A 25088-nucleotide genomic window follows, 5' to 3' on the forward strand; every position below is an offset into this window, starting at 1 on the left:
TTTGCAATTCTTGGCTAGCGGCATATGCCAGAAGTTCTGCAATAACTTATTATCAGTAACGCTCAGTTCATGCGGTTGGAAACCAGAAAAAAATATCGCCAGTTTATCTTGCAACGTTTACGTGCGCGACACATCAATTGCGTGGCTTTGCATTATCGATAAGCCGCCGTGGTATAGCTCAGTGGCAATGGCGTTGCCCTATACAACCTGATCTCGAGCTCGCGGTTTCGACCCAGGCCGGAGTGACCGCATTTCGGTGGGCGAAAAACGCTTCCGTTACTTCGAATTAGGTGCACGTTAAAAGAGCCCAGGTGTCTTAAATTGATTCGGAGCCTTCACTACAGCGTACCTCCTAGTCTTGAGGTTTCTGCACGATAATTTCCCAAATTAAATTTCTTTATTTACCCTTATCGATAATGCGCTGTTCATAGTATTACCGGTAGCTTTTGTAATGTAAGAAGTTCTATGATGATTCAACTATCGAAACTATCGATATACCGGAACAGATACGGCTATCAGCACGGAACGGACGCTATATAAAGCGTTTCACAAGCAGGACCTATCGGGGCTCGGTACCACTGCTGGGATGGAGCGCTTACCCTGTCCGCTGTTCCTGGTTAGTTACATAGATTGTTACTCGTGTCTCAAAAGCTCAAATACATTTCTTTTAGTGGTATAGTGCCCCCCCCCCCCCCCCCCGTTTGGTTCTGTGTCTTTGGTCGATCCGAATATCGCGTAACAACTGAATACTGGTAAGCGCAGTTCCAAGACGGTACAAAAGAAAGACACAGAAGCACAGGACAAGCGCAATCCTGGTCTGCTGTGTATTTCAGTAGGCGAAGTGTCCACAATAAAATTTAGTTACGATTTAGAGCATGTGATGTGCTTCTGTGTTTTCCTTGTGTCCCGTCTTGGAACGGCGCTTACCAGTATTCAGTTGTTAAGCATGAACCAACTAGCCCGGCAAGAAATTTTGCTAACCAAATACCGCCTTACGTCTTATTTATGTGACCTACACCTAATTCTCTCAGACGACGGTGAAACTAACCCCGGAGCGGACACGCGTTCAACACTTTCTGATTTTTTAGAGACTGTCCAACGAATTGAAGCCGGTCAAAACACCATTCAGAAAGGCTTAGAAGCGCTTAACCACTGGCAAGCTTCCGTTGATGTGGAAATTAAATAGCTCTCGGCCAGAATACGCCATAGAAGCCGACAATGTTGCCTTAAGGACGAACCCCGTTGCTACATCGTTCGAATCACCATAGTTGGCGAACTGAAATGTATCGAACCATATTGTGACGATGCCGAAAACAGACTGCGTCGTTCAAATTTGGTATTCTTTGGCATTCCCGATAACACGTCGGAATCTTGGCCTACCTCTAAAGGCGATGTAATCGATTTATACTCGAAATAACTTGACGTCTCGTTAGCGTCACCCCAAATCGACGGAGCGCACCACCTGGGTCGATACCCCCACCAAAACTGCAGACCTATCATCGTCAAGTTTGCATTTTTCAAAGATAAACAGCGCGCGACAGAATGGGGTTTCAAACTCAAAGATAGCCCATGCGCCATACGCGAGGATTTCTCTCTGGAAACACGTGTGCCTAGAAAGAAGCTACTGGAGTTTGCGAGATCAAAAAAATGCCACATGCAAACTGAAGCGAAGACGACGAAGTGATTCTCTAGTTGAACGCTGGCACTGGCTCCGTCTTCGATGACCGATTTGACAGTGTCTTTTGACTCAAATCGCAGTTTCGTTGTTACCAGTGTATTTGTGAAGGCGCTAGGAATCGCCCGATACCCAACTTTCAACGTAAGGCAAGTTTTTCGCCGTTTTCTGGAACTTGTTCGCCGTCGTCGGTGCGGTGGTGTGCTAAGCCTAGGCTTGCTTCGTGGCCGCCGGGATTGGGCCTGACCCCGGCGTGGAACCATACGACATGGCGTCCGAGATGGAGACGGCCACGTCTCCGACGACATCGAGCCCTGGCTCCGGCCAGATGTCCGTCGAGGTGCAAGGGCAAGAGATTTCTCCTGAGGAGTTCCACACTGGGATCGGCTGGTGGCAAGTGGGCCAGCGCATAACAGCCCCGGCGAGCGAGGGCTCCGCCACTCGCCAGTCGAGGCCTAAAACAAGAGACCACGTCAACAGAAAAGTGATCGCAACGACAACAAGGGCAGCGAGAATGCCAGACGTGCTGCCGAGAGAGGACACCAAAGTGATCGTGAGGCCGCGGGGAGGCCTAAACATCGCAAGAACGCAGACTGGGATCGTTGCCTCGGCCATCATGGCTGCGGCGAGGGTTTCGAGAGAAGACGGTGCGGCGGATACCTTCTGCCCCAACCTACACCAGAATATCATGGTGGTGAGTACCCCCGATAAGGGGCGTGCTTTGACCTATGCCAAGATTCAGGCCATCCGAATCGGGGACAAGATACACGAGGTAGGCGCGTACCAAACCACACCATATGGCACGGTCAAGGGGATCATTCGAGGCATTCCCATTGAAGATACTCCGGCGGATATTGACCGGAACGTTGTTAACTCAAGAAATCCATTAGCAAGAGGGGCGCAAAGAATTGGCAATACGACTACCGTAATTGTAGCTTTTGAAGGCCAAAAGGTTCCAAATTATGTATGTTATGGCCCTGTGTTAACGAGGTGCAGTCTGTACCGCAAGCATTTCGATGTCTGCAAACAGTGCGGCAAAATAGGCCACAGAAGAGACGTTTGTCCTAACCCCCATATGAAAGTGTGCTTCGATTGTGGGGCCAATAACCCTGTCGATGGCCACGAGTGTACGCCTAAATGCAAACTATGTGGGGGACAACACCCAACGGCCGATAGAGAATGCAAGAACAAATACAAAACTCCCTACGTAGTAACGAAAAGGCAGTGGGAGCGCAAGATGGCGGAAGAGCGCGTACAGCAACAACTAGCATCCGGAGAGTTTCCACCGTTGGTGACGTCAGCAGGAGTGAACGGCACAGCTGGTCGCCACGAGTCACGCTCGCGCGGGAACAACAGCGAAAGTCAAAACCGAAGCATGAGCCGCCACCGCCGATCCCAATCCAAAGACAGAGTAGCCTGGGCAGACGTAGTAAAGTCGGGGGTAGCCAAGAAAGAGCAGCAGCAACAGCAGCAGCAGCAGCGACAGCAGCAGCAGTCACCGCCATTTCGAGGTGGTGGAGGGAAATTTAAAGACGAAAGTGAGGCAATGAAGGCGCTAAGAGAAGCAAACGAGGCGTTGCGGAAGAAGAACACTGAACTAGAGGCGACAGTCAATAAGCTCAGCAAGGAAATGGCAGAGATCAAGAGAATGATGACGGTCCAGCTACAACAGCAGCACGCACAGCCTTTATCGCCACAACCACAGCAGATGGCAATGACCGAGGATGAACCCGAAGTAGCGGTGAACCCGAGGACAGAGAACGCGGCCTCGGCGGGTCCGGCACCCAAGAGAAGAGCAATTGAAAATCTTAAAGAGCGGAGACTCAGCGATAGGGTAGACAACCTTGAAGATAGGCTCACCCACTTTGAAGAGTATATTCGCACGACATTCACCAAGACAATTACCGACCGTTTCATAGCAATTGAACAGACGTGCCAGCAATTAACGACGACAGTACAGAATTTGGCAACGCAAATGGCTAACTTTCAGCAAACATGGATAGGACATCAACCACCGCAACCACAACAGCAGTGAAAGGCCTCCTGGTCTGGCATTGGAATTGCAACGGTTTTGCTGGGAAAAAGGCTGCACTTCAGCAGCACTTGGAACAAGTATCAAGAAAGCCAGATATTATCATGTTGCAAGAGACCCTCATTGAGGAAGTAAAGCTCTCAGGTTACCGGTCCCACGCCAGCCCACCAAGCTTCCGGACCGCGGCCGGCAGTAGCGGCAGGGGAGTTTGCACCTTGGTGAGGAAAGGCATCACGTACGTCGAGCACGAGATATTGAGCAAAAGCCCAATCGAGCACACCATGGTAGAGGTGGTTACCGGGAAAAAGCAGAAGGAAAGCTCTTTTCTGGTAAACGTGTACAGTAGCCCCTCACACGGAAAGCAGAAATTCAAAGCACTGTTACACAAAGCGTGCAACGTCGCGGGGCCCGACAACACGCTGGTAATCTGCGGGGACTTCAACGCGCCGAATCAAGCCTGGGGTTACCCCAAAACATTGGCAAAGGGCAGGGACCTAATGCAAGATGCTACCGACTTGGGACTAAATCTAATTACCGACCCAGCATACCCTACAAGAATCGGCAACTCGATCACCCGAGACACAACGCCCGATCTCACTTTCGTCAGGAGTAATGGCGGTGGTATGGCGGACTTCGAATGGCGCAACACGGGCCACGAATTGGGAAGTGACCATTACATTGTGGAGGTCGCTGTCCCGCTCGGTGGTACCGACGAAGTTGGCAGAAGCCTTCGGAAACATAGAATTACTGACTGGGACGTGTTTCGAGGACTGTTATCCGAGGAGCAAACCGAAATTACGGACATTGAGAAGTGGTCCACCGAGATTGTAAACAAGGTAGAAAAGGCCACCAAGGAAGTCGAGACGGACGAGCGTGTCCACAGGGTCGACAGCCGCCTCGCCCACCTCATCGAAGCCAAGCAGTCCATCCTGTCAAGGTGGAAGACGCAGAGGACAAACAGAAAGCTACGCAAAAAGGTCGCCGAACTCAACCGCGAGATCGAGTCCCACAGCCGAGTGCTATGCACACAGCAATGGAATGAGGTTTGTAACGCAGCGGACGGCCAGATGCACTGCGGCAAGACGTGGAGTATGCTGAGGCATCTTTTGGATGCGACCACGACCAAGTCTCACCAGCACCACAACTTGGCCAAGATCATCCACAGGGCGCTGACCGAGCACGGGGAAGACGAAGTGAAGAAACGCCTCGACGACAAGTACCTCCCGGTCACTCCCACAGACACGCACCCGGACTACCTAGGCGAAGCAAACGAGTGGCTAGATCGAGACATTGAAGTATGGGAAGTACGGGTTGCCCTGCACGATCTCAACAGCAACTCCGCCGCTGGTCCCGACCGCGTTACGAACAGAGCGCTGAAAAATCTTAACGAAGCGGCGATAGAGAACCTCACGGCATACTTCAACACTTGCTGGCGAGCCGGATCATTACCTCGGCAGTGGAAAGCAGCCAAGACCATCTTGATTCCCAAGCCGGGCAAGCCACCCAACATTGAGAACCTCCGGCCGATCTCGCTTACGTCCTGTGTGGGCAAAGCGTTGGAGCATGTACTCATGAACAGGTGGCAGAGGTACCTGGAAGATTCGGGACTCTACCCAAACACCATCATCGGGTTCCGAAACAAGCTCGGAACTCAGGACGCCATGATACAACTGAAAAATGACATCCTCGATGACACTACCAACACGAAAGACAAGCGAGCCATCTTGGGTTTGGACCTGCAGAGCGCTTTTGACAAAGTAAGACACTCTGCGATTCTGGCCCAGGTGTCACGGCTAAACATGGGCAAGAGAACTTATGCGTACATCAAGGATTTTTTGACGGAGCGGACTACTGAAATCATCGCCGGTGACCTGCAGCTCCAAAAGAAGAAGCTCGGCAGTGTCGGGACCCCCCAGGGCTCAGTCATCTCGCCATTGCTTTTCAACCTTGTAATGATAGGGGTGGCCGAGCGCCTCTCACGAGTCGCGCGGGTCCGACACACCATCTATGCCGACGACATAACGCTCTGGGTCCCAGGAGGAAGCGACGGACACATCGAGAATACATTGCAAGAGGCGGTTGACGCTATCGAGGAGCAGCTGGACGGGTCTGGGCTCGTCTGCTCCCCAAGCAAGTCTGAGCTGTTGGTGGTTCCTCCGAAAAGGACAGCTAGGAAGACGAAAGGCAACGAGCCTGCGAGAGAGCAAGACACAATAAAGATCAAGACGAGCGGTGGTCACATGATCCCGGCTGTCGAGAAGATCCGAGTGCTGGGGATGCTGATTGAGCGCAAACGAGTCAACGGCGAGACGGTCAACCGTCTGGCGGCCAAAGTCACCACGGCCATCCGCCTCATTAAGAGGGTGTCGCACAGAACAGCAGGCATGAAGGAAGAAAGCCTCACCCGGCTAGTGGAATCCTTCGCTATAAGCCACATTAGATACGTTGCTGCTTTCCACAACTGGAGGCAGTGCGAACGCAATAAGATCAATGCGCTCATACGCAAAGCGTACAAGGCTGCACTCGGACTTCTCGACTGCACAAGCACCGACAAGTTCCTGGCCTTGGGAGTGCATAACACCCTGGAGGAAATCGCCGAGGCGCAGAGGACCGCTCAGCTCGCGCGGCTATCCGAAACAAGAACGGGCAGACAAGTGCTGCGTGACCTAGGCCTGGGACCAAAGGAAATGGGACCCGAAAATACAGAGGTGCCTGTACCGGACGCAATTAGTAGACGGCTACGGGTATGTCCGGTGCCAAGAAATATGAACCCTGAGTTCCACAAAGAGCGGCGGGCGGCGAGGGCCAAGGCGCTCATCGATCTCCATGCCAAAGACAGGGGTGCCGTGTTTGTGGACGCGGCAGAGTATCCCCATGACAGAAAGGCATTCGCCGCTGCAGTCGTCGGGGCATCGACCGGTGCAACTAGAACAGCGGCGAGTGTGCGGACTCGAGGGGCGCATCCAGCCGAGGAGGTGGCCATTGCTTTGGCCATCGCCGACCCCGAGTGCACGACCGTGCTCTGTGATTCTAGGACGGCAGTGAAAAATTACGCCAGAGCAAGGGTGTGTGGTGAAGCCGCGCGTGTGCTGCGTGTGGTCGATCTCGCGAGTGAAAGTCGGTGTGTGGTGATAAAGTGGTTTCCGGCCCACATGGGCAGTGATGTGTCGGATCGCGGCAACGCTAACCACAACGAGACGGCGAACGCGGCGGCGCGAGGACTAACCAACCGTGCCGCTGCTACTACAGCCGACCCGTCGTGGTGGTGGGAAACCAAGGACAAAATGACTTCGTACAATGAAATTGTGAAATGGTACCGCCTAGAGCGAAGGACTATGCCGCCACCTCATCCGGGCTTGACCCGTAAGGAGGCGGTTTTATACCGCCAACTTCAAACGGGGTCGTTATTCACCCCGGTGCTGATGAGGCACGTGTGTCCAAGTGTTTATGAAAGTGATCTGTGTTGTGTGTGCCGAAAGGAAAGAGCCACTGCAGCTCACATCCTTTGGGACTGCGCTAAGAATCCGCATGAAGCTGCAACACTAACAACGATCCCGCCGCGGCTCGAGGCCGCAACGAGATGCTATGACCAAAATGTTCAAACCCAGGCCGTCCAGCAGATCTCGGCGGCCCTCGAAAGGCAACGACCGAGCGAAACCGGAGGGAGGCTGCCACCCCAAAGGAGGGGCAGGCGCGGTCGACCAAAGGGAATAGTGCGGCCGCGGCCGAAGTAGAGGCGCCACACGCCGCGAAGACGTCATGGCCGCGTCACGGTAACGCCTCCCTAACAGGGGAAGGCTAACCGTTCTGCAGGTGTTCAGAACAAAGTTTCGTCACTCACTCACTCACATGCAAACTCCGTGTTGACCGAATGCAAATGGACAATCCAGTGTATGTGCACGATGCCGCAACCGATACATCAAGGCAATTACCCCGATAGCTAGCGCAGCACCTTAATGACTTCTGCGCAGCCTTCTTGGGACCATGACCTCGCATATCGCAGCTACAAAAGGCCGCAAAAGCGCTACTGCGACATTTGAAAACTACCGGGTCGAGTCACTGTTGGGATCGGGACTGAGTGACCAGTCGATATTTCCAGTGGAATTTCTCTTCTCTTTTTTAATCTTTGCCTCTCCTTTTCTCTTTCCCCTGTGTAGGGTAGCCAATCGGAATCAGTCCTGGTTAACATCCCAGCCTTTCATTTATCATTCCTTCTCTCTCTCTAAACAACGTCCAGCCGCTCAACCCTTAACCTCACGCGCAGCCGCAGTAACAAAGTTCTCCGTATAATTTACTAATATACGAAGCCTCATTCTAAAGCGGATTGAGCTATGTTCCTATTTAAATAATAGTGATTGCGACATTCTGCTGCTAACAGACGATATTATAACATATATAATATATATAACAGAAGATATGCTTCATACAGATATTACGAACTCTAAAGTACTAGGGGACACAGATGAATACATTATATATGAGAAAGACCGAAGGAAGGAAGGAAGGAAAAAGTGGAGAAGGAAAGGTAGGGAGGTTAACCAGTTTAGCTTAACCGGTTTGCTACGTACCCTACAGATGGGAGAGGGATGGGGGAGATTAAAGACAGGGAAGGGGGAGAGGGAGAGAGAGCACATAGCACAGCACACACACATCGTCCGAGATAGTAGAAGAGTGGGAGGCCTGCTCATCGCTGTAAAAAAAGAGAAAGAAAGAAGAAAAAAACACTTTCCCACTTTATTTTGTTGACGTCAGCAGCCCATTGGAAATTCTACGAATCTGTCCTGCATCATCTGCTTCTCATTTTCTCTTCGGTGTGTGCTACCGACTGCCAGATAATTCCGTTTCCTTTGTTTCCGATCTTTACGACAACCTTGCCTCTATCAGACATAAATTTCCTAAAGCTAGAATTAACATTTTCGGCAACTTCAAGTACCTTGACACGAATTGGACCAACCTAACGTCACGCTCAAGTAGCACTCGCGATTTCATTCAATTGACTCTTGTTTCCTCACTTACCCAACTTGTTTACGAAGCTACACGTGAGGCAAACACTTCAGGTCTTATTTTCACATCTGTGCCCCATAATGTAACCTCTTTACAGTATAGCACTGGGTTTAGCGACCACTTGCTTCTGTCTGCTCTATTCGAGATACCTGCCTGTTCGCGTAGCGTTGTACAAAAACATATTCTCAACTATAACAAAGCAAACTTTGATTCTATTAAGCGGGGCCTTGTAATCATTCGCAAATCTCTCCTTCAATCGCCCTCCTCTCACCCAGTCACGGAAAACTGGTCTCTTTTCTCACAAAAAACTAACCGATCTGGTTCAGGTGCACATGCCACGTATCTAATTTAGAACGAATTTACCTAAATCATGGTTCCACAAATTTCTACGCACAATAAAAAATAAAAATAAAAGGCTCTTTAAGACGGCAAAGCTCAGGGGCCCGCCTCAGTCTTGGCTGAAATACCATGCTGTGGAAAAAGACTACTGTCGGGCTCTTAGCACCTCCAAACACAAATTAATGTCATGTGACCTTCAAGAGCTTATTAAAAAAAACCTAGAAAGTTCTGGAAATCGATTTCTCCGACCAACACTGCCGATGACATCATTTCTTTGGTGAATGATAACAGGACAAACGCTAAACCGGATGATTTCGCTGCTTTATTCAACAATTACTTTATAAGTGTTTTTACAAAGGAAGACTATTCCAGCATCTCATCTACGCCAGAAGTCCATTATAGGTACAAGGATCCCATAGTCATAACTACTGCCGGAATTGCAGCATTGATTAACAACCTCAAAGCATCAACATGCGCAAGAATTGATATTAATACTAAATTTCTTAAATACAGTCGCAGTATCTAATAACGTACTTACTCACATCTTTCAACAATCATTATCAAGGACTGAAATATCGCACGAGTGCAAAATCGGGAATATCATACCAATATTCAAATAATGCAAGAAATCTAATGCTAGTGATTATCGTCTGATATATTTAACGAGTGTCCCTTGCAAATTATTTGAACATGTCATTGCTTCCAACATCGCTCAGCACCTGGAAGCTAATGACTTTTCTTCCCGAATCAATACGGTTTTGGAAAAGGTTTCTCACACTCAACTCTTACAATTTACCAATGATTTACTCATGTGCGTGGATAATAACCTAGACATCGACTGCATATTCAACGACTTTCTTAAGCTTTCGATCGCGTTCCGCATTGTCGTCTAATATCTAAACTTTCGTCCTGAATTTATATTTCACGATTCTATACTGGGTGAGAATATTTTCTTCCTTCTCGTCTTCTCTTAGCAACATCACCTCCGGCATCCCTCAGGGTAGTGTTTTGGGTCTCTTGTTATTTTTAATTTACTATAATGAGCGGCCAGTGGTATCTCCTCTAACACGCGACTTTTCGCAGATGATTGCGTAATCTACCGTAAAATCTCTTGTTCAGCTGATCATCTTGCTCGTCAACAGGCCTTGGATCTCGTAACTAATTGGTGCTCACGCTGGCAAATGTCTCTTAATACCGATAAATGTAAACGAATCACCTTTACCCGCAAGAAATCATCTACGACATTTAACTGCACTCTTAATAACCGCCACTAAGCGCGTACAACGTCTTACAAGTACCTTTGCGTGCATCGTTCACCCAAACTTTCTTGGACAACTCACATAGATAAAATCAGAGAACAGGTATCACGCACCCTCGGCTGCCTTAAAGGAAATCTCCACGACGTTCCTATTTCGACCAAATCACTAGCATATCTAAGATTCGTGCGTGCTCGCATTTATTACGCGCCATCAATTTCGTCACCTCACCAAACCTATCTAATCAACGCTCTTGAATGTGTTCAAAATTGTGCCGCGCGTTTCATCGCCAAAGACTACAGCCATCATTCCAGTGTTACTGATATTAAATCTTCTCTGTCCTTATCCGCCTTAGAATCACGCAGAAAGATTGCTTAATCTGCTTATATAAAAAAATAACAAACCGCCAGCACCAAACCGCCCTCCCTCTCTCCCAACCGTTACGAACGTCTCGACGTTTACAGAACAACCGCTCCTTCAAACGTATCTTTGGATGCACAAACGCTTTCAATTCATCAGCGTTACCGCTAAAAATTGAACTATGAAATAGTTTCCCTGATTCCCTGATGATGTTGTCCACATTCATGACCGTGTTAAGTTTCGTCATGAAGTAACCGCTATCTTTTCGTGACCGCTTGCTTTAATGTTCTCTTATGTATACGTCTCATATACTCGTTATTTCTTTCCATTCTTTTTAATGCTTTCACTGATGAGGATATACATCGTAAATCCCAGTTGTTTGGGCGCAGCCACGGTACCACGCAACCCTCCCGAACTCATAGCGCAGTAACACCGTCACAGCGTTACCACTCGAAATTTGGACAGCCCCCTGGTGATTTGTTAGCTGTAAGCTACTTTGGGCTGTCCTCCATTTCTCTTGCACACTAGACCCAGTTCAGCTCACCATGGCATATTCTACTGCACCGGTGTATGCAGGAGGGTGTTGACTACTCGCGCAAGCTACCGTACGCACTTGCGTATAAGGAGCCTCATATTTTCTCCCTCCTGCTGCGCCCCCCCCCCCCCCCCCGAAGCCTAGGCACGATCTCCCCCTCTTAGCCGTGCGAGCATCCGAGGCCACCCGCACGTTACCGTCCAGTGGAGGTGGGGAGAGCTCCCGTCCAGAGGCCACGGTTCCACTCAAGCTGGGTTACATGGGCACGCAACCATCTGCATTGTTCAGTCACCTCTAGACTATGAACGGTCGCCGGACTCTTCCCAGTACCAACTTACGAGACTCGACTACTGTGCTGTGGCCTCCAGCGAGCTGGCTTACAAGGACGCGCGACCAACCTTCAGCCCTAACAGCACGGTTATTGAACTCGCGCACAAGGAACGCAATACGATACCAAGGCCTCCATGTCGTTCAATTACAATGGCTTACCAAAACCCCCAGACATTTCAGTATGGTTCCGGTTCAACCATCGGTGGTTAGTCCGGGTGAACGAAAGACCTTGTATGCAAGCCGGTAGCTGTCGCATTCATCCAACTTCGTTCGTGTATGCGTAATCAAGACCTTGGCCCCGGGCAATGGGTTACAGATGCTCGCCACAAACCTCCAGCATAGTCCAGCCAGGCATAGTACAAGGCAACAATGTTCATGGTCAATGGGAAAAGTATGTCGCTGGGGAGCATTCCCACACGTAAGGCAGACTTGATACTTCAGTCTCAAGTCTGCCTTGCAGCACAGAAAATACGAGCACTATGATACCCGACATTAGGGAAATACACCACCATGATGTGGAAACAGGGCACAACATAATCTTTCAGTGGATTCTTTCTCACTGTGGGATCATCGGTAACTATCTTGCTTTCAGGGCTGTACGGTCTGCCTGCGAAGAGACCCAGACGCGTCCATTACCTTTGGTGAGGACGGACGCTGTCAGGGAACTTTTTCTGCTTGCATGCTAAAAGGCAGACGCTTTCTGGAGCTCAAGTGCCTTCCATTGCCGAGTGTATATGCTGGACTCTTGCTACGGCTACAACTGCCATCTTGCCTTGCCCGCGGAGAAACAACCTTGCTGTGCCACTTGTGGCTGGGAGGAATGGCGTTTACGAACGCTTAATCCCACCTCATGAAGAGGGCCGACAGCCTAACGTGCGACTCCAGTAGATACGAGAAAACCTCCAAGCACCTATTGTGTGTCTGTTCTCGCTACGACGTCTTACGCCTATTTCTCCGCACAACACGGCTGTTTTCACATTTTGCCTCCATCAAAATGCGGGCGCCGGGGCCGGGATTCGAATCACGAAGTAGCGGGATCGAATTCCGGCCCCGGTGGCCGCATTTTATTGGGAGCAAAATGCGAAAGCACCCGTATACATAAATTTAGGTGCACGTTAAAGAGCCCCAGGTCGTTAAAAAGCCCGAGAAATTTGGATTTTTGGAGTCTCCCACTACGGCGCTCCTCATAATGAGGTCGTGGTGTAGGCACTCAACACCCACAATTGAATTTTTTACTTTTAACCGACTGGACTAGAGACTGTTCTCTGCGCCAAAGATACTTACTTGGACGGTAGTCATATCCATCACTGGCACAAAAGCGATATGGCACTATTACAATAGTTGAAGTGCACCCGTGTGAAAGACCGCTTATAGTCCTCCTGTGCATCCTTCCAAGTACACTAAGGGCTCACCGTTTTCATCTTCATATTCCCCTTTTCCCATACACCCGTGCATCGTAACAAACAGGACGCTTGTCCGGTTGACCTCCCTCTCTTTCCTCTTCTTCTTGCTCTCTCTCTTTTTCCCGACTTCGATGGCGTGAGTTTTCTATGCTGCTTTCATATATATATATATATATATATATATATATATATATATATATATATATATATATATATATATATATATATATATATATAGCAGTGTGCTAACGCAGTATTTGTACAAACTTCCTGTATGAGGCTGAGAAGACTTAGAGTATGAATAAATAAAATAAACAAATAAGTATAAGTTTCCGGCCGTTTATGTGACCTCGAGAGTGACCTTGACACGTGCCTATACATCTAGACAAATAAACAAATTACATTTCCAATGCCTGATTTCGAACCCAGTTGAAGCCTGATGCTCTAACCATAAGACCGTAGATGCGTGTCTAAATGGGCAGAATAATACACGCCTACGAACTTCCCTAGTGTAAGCCCGGCCTTTGAGGTGCGCTAGCTGCGTCGCATAGCACTCATTTGCTTATAAAAAGTAAGCGCGTGCATCGTCTGTCTGACGACGAAGATAAAAGTCACGGGAGGCATTTTTTCGCCGAAACGCCTTGCGCGTCTCTCACCGTACTGCGGCACCGCGGTGCGTTTCTAAGCACGTCGTATCCTGTCGACTTGATACGTTTTAATGCTGAGTAGAAGTTGCGCTTTGTCTACAAGCTCGCCCACGGTGTCCTAGGAACGCGTTCGTTGCTGAAATCTGCAGCGCGTCCGTTCTTGTAATGCGCCGATTTGCCTTGCTGGCTTATGAAAGCTTCGCGTACCCCAATTACAAGAGTGCGTGGAATCTGCATATTTTTTTATGACGAAGCCGTCGCAGCCACATGTACGTACCAAGGTAAACGCGCTGCCATCAAAGTTGTGCAACCAACGGCTATGCAACGGAACACGTCTAGTTAGGTTACGTCATATTTGAGAGCAGCCTCGCTGCGCCGCGCAAGTATTGGGCGCGTCGTCTGTTTCTTCACACACACACACAAGCGCTCGCATCTATCTATCTATCTATCTATCTATCTATCTATCTATCTATCTATCTATCTATCTATCTATCTATCTATCTATCTATCTATCTATCTATCTATCTATCTATCTATCTATCTATCTATCTATCTATCTATCTATCTATCTATCTATCTATCTATCTATCTATCTATCTATCTATCTATCTATCTATCTATCTATCTATCTATCTATCTATCTCTCTCTCTCTCTCTCTCTCTCTCTCTCTCTCTCTCTATATATATATATATATATATATATATATATATATATATATATATATATATATATATATATTGCGGAGTTTCATTTAAACACGGAGAAAGGGGCCACACGAAAGACAGTGCGCCAAAACAATTGAAATTGAAGTTTTCAAATGCATTATAAAATATAGTCCTGGCATATCTGCCTGACATATATATTAACTAGATAGTTGGTTGGTTAATCATCGCACAAGAATTATTTAGAAACATTAAAACAACACTGCACGCTAATAATATTCAGTTGGCTTCATACGCATAAAATGGACCTAACAAATCTGTCGAAAACACAATAATAAAATTTTAGTTTATTAAACATCACAATTTAACCAATTTAGAACAATACAAAATGCTGGACGTACCTTTAAGTTGCTGCGTGGATTTCATCCACACAGAGAGATTCTCTTTTTCTTTATTTATTTATTCATTTTTTATTTAAACTTTATTTTATTTATTTATTTTTTGCTTGGTGAACGATAACTCAGACACCCTGTATATCAGGACACGTACGATTCAATGAGCAAAAAAAAAAAATTCATTGAGCACTTAGTTATTTCTACGTAAATGAATGCCAAAGCATTGCGGCCACGTAAGCAGAATCGCGGCGACGCCCGTTGGCGCCACTGGCGAAGTCACGTGACTCGACCAACGGTCTTCGCCACAAGGTGCGCACAACATAAGGTTGTCGGTTCGACTCCCTCCAAAGGTCGAGGTTTCGTCTACCAACAAAGGTGGTGGGTGTGACTACCACCAAAGGTTCTGGGTTCGAGTGCCTTAATTGACTCCATAATAATTAGGTGTCTTAATTAAGTTCGCCTTAACACCAAAGGTCGCGGATTCAACTCCTACTGATGGTCGTGGGCTCGAGTGCCCTAATTACCTCTAACGTAATTAACTGTCTTAATTCAGCCTAATTAGCACCAAATGCTGTGGGTTCGACTCCCACCAAAGGTCGAGGGTTTGTAGCCTTCTTGGACCATCATGCGGTCACGCCGAGGGCGCCAACGCCGGATTTTCAGCCTCATGAGCCAGCAAATGCATTCGCATTACAAATATTTTTTTTTGCAGATGAACGACACTACCAAATACAAACTTCAGTGAAGCCTCAAATACTACATTCATGCATTTAATTTTATGGGAGGACTCTGCCAAACAAGATCCTACAAGGCTGTATGAGCAAGCTGGCTTTTTCGCAATAATGGACATAGGGTGGCAGAGCACGCTTTACAGAACAAAAAAAGACAAGAACGTGCAGAGAATGTAAATTATCAGATTAGAATTTGCAAAGCTTTTGGTTCATAAGTGCTCTTTTCCATCGGGCGGCCGTCTTCGTTAATAAAATGTCCAGCATGAGGATTGGCTACAGTTGACTAATGTAAACGGTTCAACAATACTAGGTTTTTAATGCGAAGCTTTCTTTGCGTACCCTCCCGTGTTTAACGTGGCTGCTGCTGCTAGCTGCGGTGCAACGCTCGGTTGGTCGCTACCTCAACGGATGTGTTTGTGTGTAAATATGCGAAAACTAGAGGTGCGCATAATGCAAGTACCAACGAAAGAGCTTCTATAAAGAGCCCTATTTCTTACGTTTTAAAATATTGCAACATGCATTGCCTATACTTATGTAACCACTCTTTCGTGTTTTTGTTACCATAATCCTTTTTTTTCTACATTCGTTATACTTGTGCTAGTTGCAAATGTGCATATTTGTAGCACTTTCCTATCTTTTTGTATTGACTTTCTGTATTGCACTCCTGCTATGCTATTGAAAGCAAACAAACAAACAAACAAACAAACAAACAAACAAACAAACAAACAAACAAACAAACAAACAAACAAATAAACAAATAAATAAATAAATAAATAAATAAATAAATAAATAAATACCACCTGTAAGCTGAACAACAAAGTAGTGTCAGGAAGCAAACTTATGTTCTCGGCAGCGACAACAACAAAAGCGGCAGAGCCAGTTAACCGGCTGGTTACGTGTAGGAATGCGGAAGTTTTACAGTCCCGTGGGTGACATGTTTTCGAGTAATGTTTCTACATGCATTAAAGTTGTTTCTGCCAGCGTTGCATTCGGTGTGTGTATTTGCGTATTCGTTGGCCACCACACCTCAAACTTTTGGGGCCCTGATGCCGCACAGTGATGAAGTTGGCCGAGGTTGCATGTGACAGGTAGTGTGCGGTAGACGCAGTTGTAGTTCAAAGCGATTGTATTTCGCACTGTGAGATTCTGGATATTTAGCGGTAAGCCGGTTGTGATGACGTCGTCTTCTTTGGCGACATTGCGTTTAGGGGAGCGCGGCCGTGACACCTGCCATGACGCCGGCCGCGAGTCCTGCCACCCTCCCCCTCACACGACTACTGCCGCGCCCTTCCGCATCCTGTTTGTGGCGCGCGTCCGCTTGATGACGCTTGAACGACCTTTTGATGAAATACCGCATTCCATTAAATAAAATTCTTGATTTACTTGATTGGTTCTTAGTTAGCTATTCGGCAGGTGCCACTCGGTCTGTGGCTACTCCTAGTCAATCTTTGAGAGCGTGTACGCCGCATTGTGAGCTTAGATGTACGCAATTCATAAATGCTGTCTCATACGTGCCGTACTTTTCTGTGCACTCACCTGTCATCACCATTCTTCCATCGCCGAGCATCCTACGTCTTCTTCGTCATTGTGACATCGCTCCTTATGCGTCTCCCACTGTGTATGCACCTGAATTGGTCTTTGCGTTTAGGCATAGCCTGTGAGCGGTGTGGTTGTTAAACTTACATGAGCACTGCGTGATATTACGCTTTGCGTCGGATTAAATTAAAAGCTGTTGAAGCATAACCGTCAGTCGTATAGGATTTATTACGCACCACTTCACTACAGCTTCGATTCACACACATTCTGACGTGCGCTTCGGATCTGCGTCATTTTAAAGAGAATAGCTTTCTGTGGCTCTTTCGCCCCCTTTCGTGGCCCGTGGTTGGACTTTCACAGCGGACGCGAAGCTGCTGACGCAGTGGACCCGTGGGCCTACGCAACCTAGTTGCCGGATGCGTTTGTTGTCGAATGACCACTACTATATATCTTGGACACGCACGTGCTGTCTACCTGTACTACCGCTTCAGATGTACTAGTTAGCGGATTTTTTCTACGGAATTTCCCAATAAGAGAGCAAACGCTGCATAAATATGCTAACTGCAACACATATAAAGCGTCGGGCGCATCAGTTTTGTAAGACAAATTGTATTTTTGAAGCGTTCGGCTACTCGCGTACATTGACATCAATGGTTTCTGCTTTTTTTTTTTACATACAGGCCCTGATTCCTTTAGTCAATGGAGTCGCAAGCCACTTCAATAATTACGAGACGAAACCAATTGCTCTCGTTTTCTACTAATGAATAAGAGGGAACAGCTGTGCAGTTAATACAAATTATAATATACATCATACCCAACGCTTTTTCAGTTCTTGTTTTTCCCTTATGGCCGCTTTGTATCGTTGTGGTCTTTACATACGTGTGTACTTGCATGCGTGTGCGCGTGCTTTTGTGTGCGTGCATATTCATGCGTGCATGTGTGTGTTCGTAGTGTATGTGGCGCAAGTGGGCGGGAACGCGCGAACTATAATAATGAATACTTGATGAAATGAGCACTACGAAGACGCGGACGAAAGAACAACATGTACGACAGACAAGGCGCCTTGTCTGTCGTACATGTTGTTCTTTCGTCCGCGTCTTCGTAGCGCTCATTTCATCAAGTATGCATAACCAACTCACCCACATCAAGCTTCTGCTATAATAATGAAGGAGCAAATTGTTAGCAGGCGTGCAAGAAAGACAGCCGAGAGGAGCGAAGTTGACTTTTGCTTCTAACCAAGCCTATCACGGTTTACCACGAACATTACGTTAGACGGGCACTAATCTCGTAGGCCTGCGTAACGAGGGCGCGCGCGCGCGTGAGGACGTTGCGATCCACCTGCGCCGCGTGCCTCCGCCCTTCTCTCCCTGCTGCACCCGACACGTGAGAGGCGCAAACCAGAAAGTGGCTCGGCGCGAGCTCCGGCCGCGAGTCGCGGAGACAAGCGCATAGCGTGTTCGCGCTAAACGTTTTCCAATACGCATTCGCAGTCGCCACCGTTGCCGGGCGCTGCGCTGGTGAGAGGCCGTTACAACCGTTCTCTTCTCGTTCCTCGAGCTGCGGGAAAGTAGCCGACGAGTGCGCGGGGCGCTCCTCGAGCCCTCCCTCTGGCTCGTCCGGGAGTACGAAACTGCGGACGAGCGATATTCATTACCCGCTTATGGATTTGTCATTACAGCGGAATGCGTGCCTGTCTGGCTTTACTCGTGAGTACCTCGGCGATGCGCGCGGCGCGTCGGCGCTTCAAACGCACCCGCTGTTTCATTTGCGCGCGGCAAATTTGCTGGCGTATAGCAGAGCGGATGTAGCGGCGGTAAAATAGTTGACCGTATGCGGCGCAAATATCGGCTCGCCTATTTCTTTTCTTCTGTCTTTTTTTCTGTTTCAAATGCTGCTCTTGGATTTTTGTTGGCGTGAGCGCCGCCGACATGAGAGATTATATGTTGGTAAAGTTGGAACCAAGGGCAAAAAGAATGCGGACTGGTTCGACCTTGTCTGCAAGTATGAGCAAAAGAAAGGGTTGGTGGTGTAACATCGAACCTAAGAAATGACAAAATGAGGGCTAACTTATAGTTGCTTCCGTGCCGCTAAAGCTGCTCTGTAACATCGAATTGAGATAGCAATGCTACAAGCGGTCATTTGAGCATGCGAACGTTAGTACGTTTTTACTGAGAGCAAATAACCGTCTTCTTTCTTTTTTCAATTTTTTTCCACCATTTCACCATTCCACCATTCAAATTCCATCATTCCAGGTGGAATTTTGAAAGACGCTTAAGTTGTTCGTAAGAACTCCAGTCGCTCGTTAAGCGTACAGCATGCTTGCAAGCGACACGCAAGTGTTGCATTGAGCGACACATAAGACACATAACTGAAACGCTTGCCAATGAGATCTTGCTCATCGCTGAAAACAAGACACTTTATTGATGACGTGACGACCGCTTCCCGTTCCGGCACTGTGCTCACAAATGCCCATGACCCGTCGTTCCCTGCACTGTTGGCATACCTACTAAGTTTGAACACGTCGCTTTTTCATTTTCGTGATACCTTTTATTTCAAACAATTCAGAAACAATCATCTCGAAACATAACACACGTAGTTCTTTTCTTTCTCAAAATCTGATATCTTGGAGTCCTGTGGAAGGAAATTGCGATGTTAAAACACTGCCAACTCCGGGGAAAAAAATAAAAGACATCGACATTTCGCAGTTTGAAATCGTGGTTCTTTCTTGCAGGGGGAGGGGGGGGGGAGAGTTGCACATTTTTTTTTTTATCGTGCGCGTATGCCTTCAATTTCGAGTTGTACTGGGCCATTTGCAAAGCCTACGCAGAAAAAATAAAAGCAAGAGAAGGACGAGGCAAGAAAAAATATGATTGGACTCACGCGCAGGTCAGAAATTAAAAGCACGCTTAGCGATGCGTTCCGCGGCACTCGGCTTCGTCACGCGTAAGCTTCAGTCGACTGCCGGCGCCTTCCAAAAAAAATTAGGGAGTCTTGCGGACGCTCTGTCGAAACGGTGTCGTCCAAAATAAAACGAGAGGTCCGTGTCCTAGGAAGCACTAGAATCTGACGTGGGTGCGTCACAGTAACCGTCGCATTCGACGAGGCCATCTCAGGTAGCGTTGCTGCTGCTGCTGTTGTTGCTGGTGGTGGTGATGCCGTTCCCCGCCTTGCTCGTAATTCCGAGCCTCGAGCACCCGAATCCTGACGCCGAAACCGCGAGATGCAACGTTAATCAATCTTCTCTCTCCCGTTGGTGGTAGAACTGTTGTTCCACAGCAGTCGTCTCGCTTCTTTGGGCCACCATGTCATATCTACACACGCATACACACAAACGCACAAAAACATGCGATGCATTTCTGCATAGCGTACAACGCGTCTGTACGTTACGATGCAGCTGCATTGACATCTTTCCTTCCCGTTTCTCTTCTCTACTTCTCTATCTCTATCTTGTGTTGCTTCGTGTGCTCTGTGTGGACCTTCATCCTCAAGAATCACTGGTGGCAACACTGCGCCCATAGGCAAACACCGTATTTAAGACATTTAAATGAATGTGCCCTGGCAGGGAGAAAAAGAACGAGAAATAAACTTCCAGTCAAGAATTACTTCCTGACTTCAGAGGGCGTTAAATGAGAAAGTATACGCTGTGTGCGCAGACGCTTGTTGCTTAGGTTCTTTTTTTACCCCTTAAAAAATATCCTCGGTCATAAAAAATTTAAAAATTTACCCAGCTCAAGCCTGCATGAATGCCTCTCAAGTATCCTGCGAAGTATTTTTGAATAGCCTTATTAAAAGCGATTTTGAAAAGTAACAGCGTCTCTTACAGCTTTATGCCCATCGACACTTCTCGCTTTTGTAAGCGTTTCATTTAGCAAGGCAACATCCTTAATGACACGTGAAAGGGCCTGCAACTGAAACTGATGATCACTGGAGCAGATGAAAATCAATTGCGCCGGATAATTCCTATCCCAGTCCGCTTCCCCCTCCTTTCCTCCACCTCCTTCCCCTTCTTTCCAAATCTAGTGCGTCATTTCTTAGCGCCCACGTGTAGCACACACAAGTGTACTAGAGGCCTCCGACACTCCTAAGTAGTCTGTAAACTTTTCATCATCACTTTTAAAGTTGAGACAATTTGTCGTCGCAACGAGTACACCGCGTGCTATAGTATGTCTGATTTTTCACATCTCGTGCTGTTCTTTTTTTCTTTGCAAGTATGGAACATCAGCACATCACTACAAACAGAATGAGCATAACGACGATTAATAGAACATAGCGATTATTTTATGCCATCCGAGGCTTTTTGTCGATAACAGTGCTATAAAGCTACGTTAATTTTGACGCCAAATTAATCCTTTATTCAAGTAACATGAACAAAGTAGCCTACGTTTTTTGAGCTAAATACTAATTTTACTGGACAAAATTAGTCCGTTGTACTGTGCAGCCGTTTTTAAATAAAACCGCAAATTTTTCTGGGCCGGGAATTTAAACTTATTTCACTCTTAGTAGTGATAGCAGACCCCAGCGCATCTCAAGCTCCACGCTCTTTAAGCGTTTTATGCCGTAGGAGCACCACTAAAAGCATTCGTCGTGCGCAGCAACTTTTCTGAAGGCGGGCGTCTCCGATTCTTCAAACACGTTTCGTCGATGCCTTCTCAAGCTTTCGCGGGAATGTTATCGCTGCCTCCGTCAGTACGTTACAACAGCCCCTCCGACGTTTCACGCGGGCGAGCCCGCACACTCGCCTACAGCACTGAACCTACTATCGCGTCAACGAAGAGTAAGTTCTCCAAGCTCACTTCGCACCAAATCATTGGTAAGGAACCGTCAGTTGTCCTCTGGTGACTGCGGTGATTTAAAAAGAAACGGGATAACAAAGTTTATGACACCTCCTCTTCTGTGACGCTGCTCGGAGCAAAGCGGGAGCACGTTGGGGAACTGCGCGCACAGACACAGCCGCACTTTCGAACGACGCACACGCGCGCACTGAAATGCGGCCCAAGTGGCGGCGAACGCTCCTCTGTCGAAGCTCGGGCGTCGGAAAGTGTCCCGCAGCACCCGGAGTTTGGCCCGCTTCTTGGGGCATCCGGTTCGTCGCCGCCACTCACGGTCCTACGAATTTGGTATTTGCTGCAATCCGGATCGTCCCGAGCGAAGAAGGTAGGGAAGAAAGAGACAAATACTTTCAATTAGGAATCAGACCTGTACCAGTAGATGGTATACTTACGATCGTGCATGCACTAGAAAGAATGCTTAGAGAGATCGGTAAGTATGAACGCGGTGTTAGCTGCGCATAAGATGTGAAGCATCCAAGAGGATGCGCGTTTTCACTGCAGCTGCGATATGGAACACTCAAAATGCAGTCACTGGTCGTGTGTCAGTATGGGAACTAGGTGTTGGGGGCCCACGAGGGCTCTTAATTCGCGCGGTGCCGGTCTCGCCACACCTGTGGTCATCTAAATGGAGTTCGCGTGACAGGCCAATTAACGGACTCTATGAGCAGACCGCCTGACCTTGAATTCGAGGTGGATTATCAAGGCAGACGGATTGTGCACCGACCGCGATGTAGATGAAGATGCTGAGTTAAAATGCCCGCAAACACTTGGCTGCGCCCTCTTGCAAGTAACGATATAACGACGATCAACTAAATCAGCCATTTTTGTGAAACGTATGAATTTACCTTTGCGGCAATTTGGTCCGGGGTGTAAATGCAAGTTTCGTTGTTGCCCGAATGATTAGAGCGCGAATCACATGCTCTGTCAGACACTCTGAAAAGCAGGCCCCGAGAGTGACATGAGGGTTCTAGTGTGGCGGGCCGAATTTTGACGTCAAGTCACGTACACACGACAGGGGGCGCGGCGGTGCCTCTTCGTGCTTGCAAATAATCATGCGCTACAGGTGCTGTTTGCATGATCACGTTCACCTTTCCGTTTACTTTGATAGTAAAATGCAAATACACAGTAAACTAAAGTGATGGTATGTTTTCTTACGTCCTGTTGATTCCTTCTTAACATGAGCATTGACCAGATTAGCATGCCTCCATGATATGACATCGGAAAAGGGCTACATCATCCGTGTTGCGCAACAAAGGTAATGGCCACGATCAGAGAAACTATTTCGAATAACGGGTTGACCAGCTGCAGAGTTTTCTGGTAACCAGTTTAGCATTAATGCTGAAAATTATGAAGGAAAAGGAAACTAACAGCGGGGCAACGCAGTGTGGGGTTTCAGCGAATGTCTCTACCCCGAAGTTCCACACAGGCACCTTCCTTGAGGGACAAGAGTACAGAATGCGCGGATTACAGTGTGGTACTTAGGTCCGTGCGGTGTAATATGTACAGTGCTCGTACATGAAATTAGTAAATTCTTATGGTCGTTTTCACTTACCTTGATAATACATATTTTTGTACATGGATGGGCAGTTGGAGCCCTGGAAAGCAATTTATAATAAATGTAAGGCATTTGCGGTAATGTTTATCACGGTAGGCAAAATAAGAGGCTGTGAGCAGCCACACTCATTGTAACTGTACATTGCAGGTTCCCATGCGGGGCTAAAAATAAAAGAAAAAAAATAAAGAATACAGTAAGCGAAGTTTTGAAGTATCAGAAAAATCGCAAGATCCCGCACACAGTTAAAAAGTCGCTAATGATAGCATAGAAGCGATTGTGAACAACTATTTGGCATTGACGGCAAATTTACCAATAACTGAGCAGAAAGCCCAGATATTTACTTATCATACGGGCTTTATTCATTATGTGCAAACTGTCCAATCGAGTTTCTTTAAGCACGTCAACAGAAAGCTGTTATCATAGATATTCGACTCTTCAGAATTACTGCCCAACAAACAGCGGAGCTGTCCCACTTTCCTCCTAAAGAAAATAGTGACGCACCAGGCTTTCTCAACAGCATGACGTTCTCATGACAAGCGCTGTTCACGTGATCTCTCCTCCTTTTCCTCCGCTACCGATGTGTAGAACGGACGCTGCCTAGCGCACTTATTGATTTTTAATTTTGCGAAGGAATTTCCAGTGTCCAAATCGGCCCGAATTCGGTTGTACTTGTGCAATGCCTCAGATAAAAATCTTTATTACTTTGCTTACAACGACCATTTCAGATTACTGGTACTCTTTTGCAAGGGCCGCCTCTTAATGTCCACAGCACTTTGTTAATTTGCTACGCTACTCCTAATTGCTTCCCGCACTAAATATTCACCGCGGGTACCACATCGCAAAGCGTATCTTTTCCTTCGCAAAGAAAATGATTCTCTCGCACATCGCATACACAATTATCTTAAGAGATGCAGACACAGCCGTAATTAGCTCCTAAGTGAATTCGCAACGCGGATTGCGTTGTCCGACGTATATTCAGCTGGGCGTCGTCAGGTACAGAAATGTCTATTTAACAGCAGGTGATAGTCGCGCTGTATTCGCAGTAAAAAATGTGAGTTCTTTCTCGCCTTTGTCGCCTTTGAACAGTAGTTATTTATTTTGTGTTCGTGATACCATGCTCCTTTGTCATTGTTTTATTTTAAAAATTGCGCATGGTCTGTCATCTTGTTCGTTCCTTCTTCTTTCCGTCCCTTTTTCGTATCCTTCCATTTTTATGCTTCTGTCCCCTCTTTCCTAAAGAGCAGGCAGGCATTGTGCCCCCCTTCCAGTGGCAGTTGCCTGCCTGTTTCCTGCTCTTTTTCTCTGTTCAATTTGTATAGATGTTTTCTATACTACTACTACTACTACTACTACTACTACTACTACTACTACTACTACTACTACTACTACTACTACTACTACTACTACTACTACTACTACTACTACTAATAATAATAATAATAATAATAATCAGCCTCTCATGTCCACTGCAGGACGAAGGTCTCTCCCTGCGATTTCCAATTACCCCTGCCCTGCGTCGACCGGTTCCATCTAGCGCCCGCGAATTTCCTAATTTCATCGCTTCACCTAGTCTTCTGCCGCCCTCGACTGCGCTTCCCTTCACTTGGCCCCTATTCTTTAACCCTAATGGTCCACCGGTTATCTAACCTGCGCATTACATGAGCTGCCCAGCCTCATTTTTTCCTCTTAATGTCACTTAGAATATCGGCTATACCCGTTGGCTCTCTGATCCGACCGCTCTCTTTCTGTCTCTTAACGTTATGCCTAGCATTCTTCGTTCCATCACTCTTTGCGTGGT

General features: G+C 47.4%; 1 protein-coding gene across 1 annotated transcript in view; it reads right to left on the minus strand.

The window, feature by feature from the left end:
- Positions 1-19486: 19486 nt before the first annotated feature.
- The window catches only part of CARPB (Carbonic anhydrase-related protein B), a 258110-nt gene continuing 252508 nt past the window's right edge, over positions 19487-25088 (minus strand). Inside the window, exons 9-10 of the mRNA XM_065430086.1 lie at positions 23288-23330; positions 19487-22030 (exon numbers count right to left, since the gene is read on the minus strand). Coding sequence (XP_065286158.1) covers positions 22005-22030; positions 23288-23330 — 69 coding nt within the window. The 3' untranslated portion in view covers positions 19487-22004. The remainder of the gene's footprint in view (positions 22031-23287; positions 23331-25088) is intronic.

This window comes from Dermacentor albipictus, chromosome 3 (genome assembly GCF_038994185.2).
Source record: "Dermacentor albipictus isolate Rhodes 1998 colony chromosome 3, USDA_Dalb.pri_finalv2, whole genome shotgun sequence".
Classification (NCBI taxonomy): Eukaryota; Metazoa; Arthropoda; class Arachnida; order Ixodida; family Ixodidae; genus Dermacentor; species Dermacentor albipictus.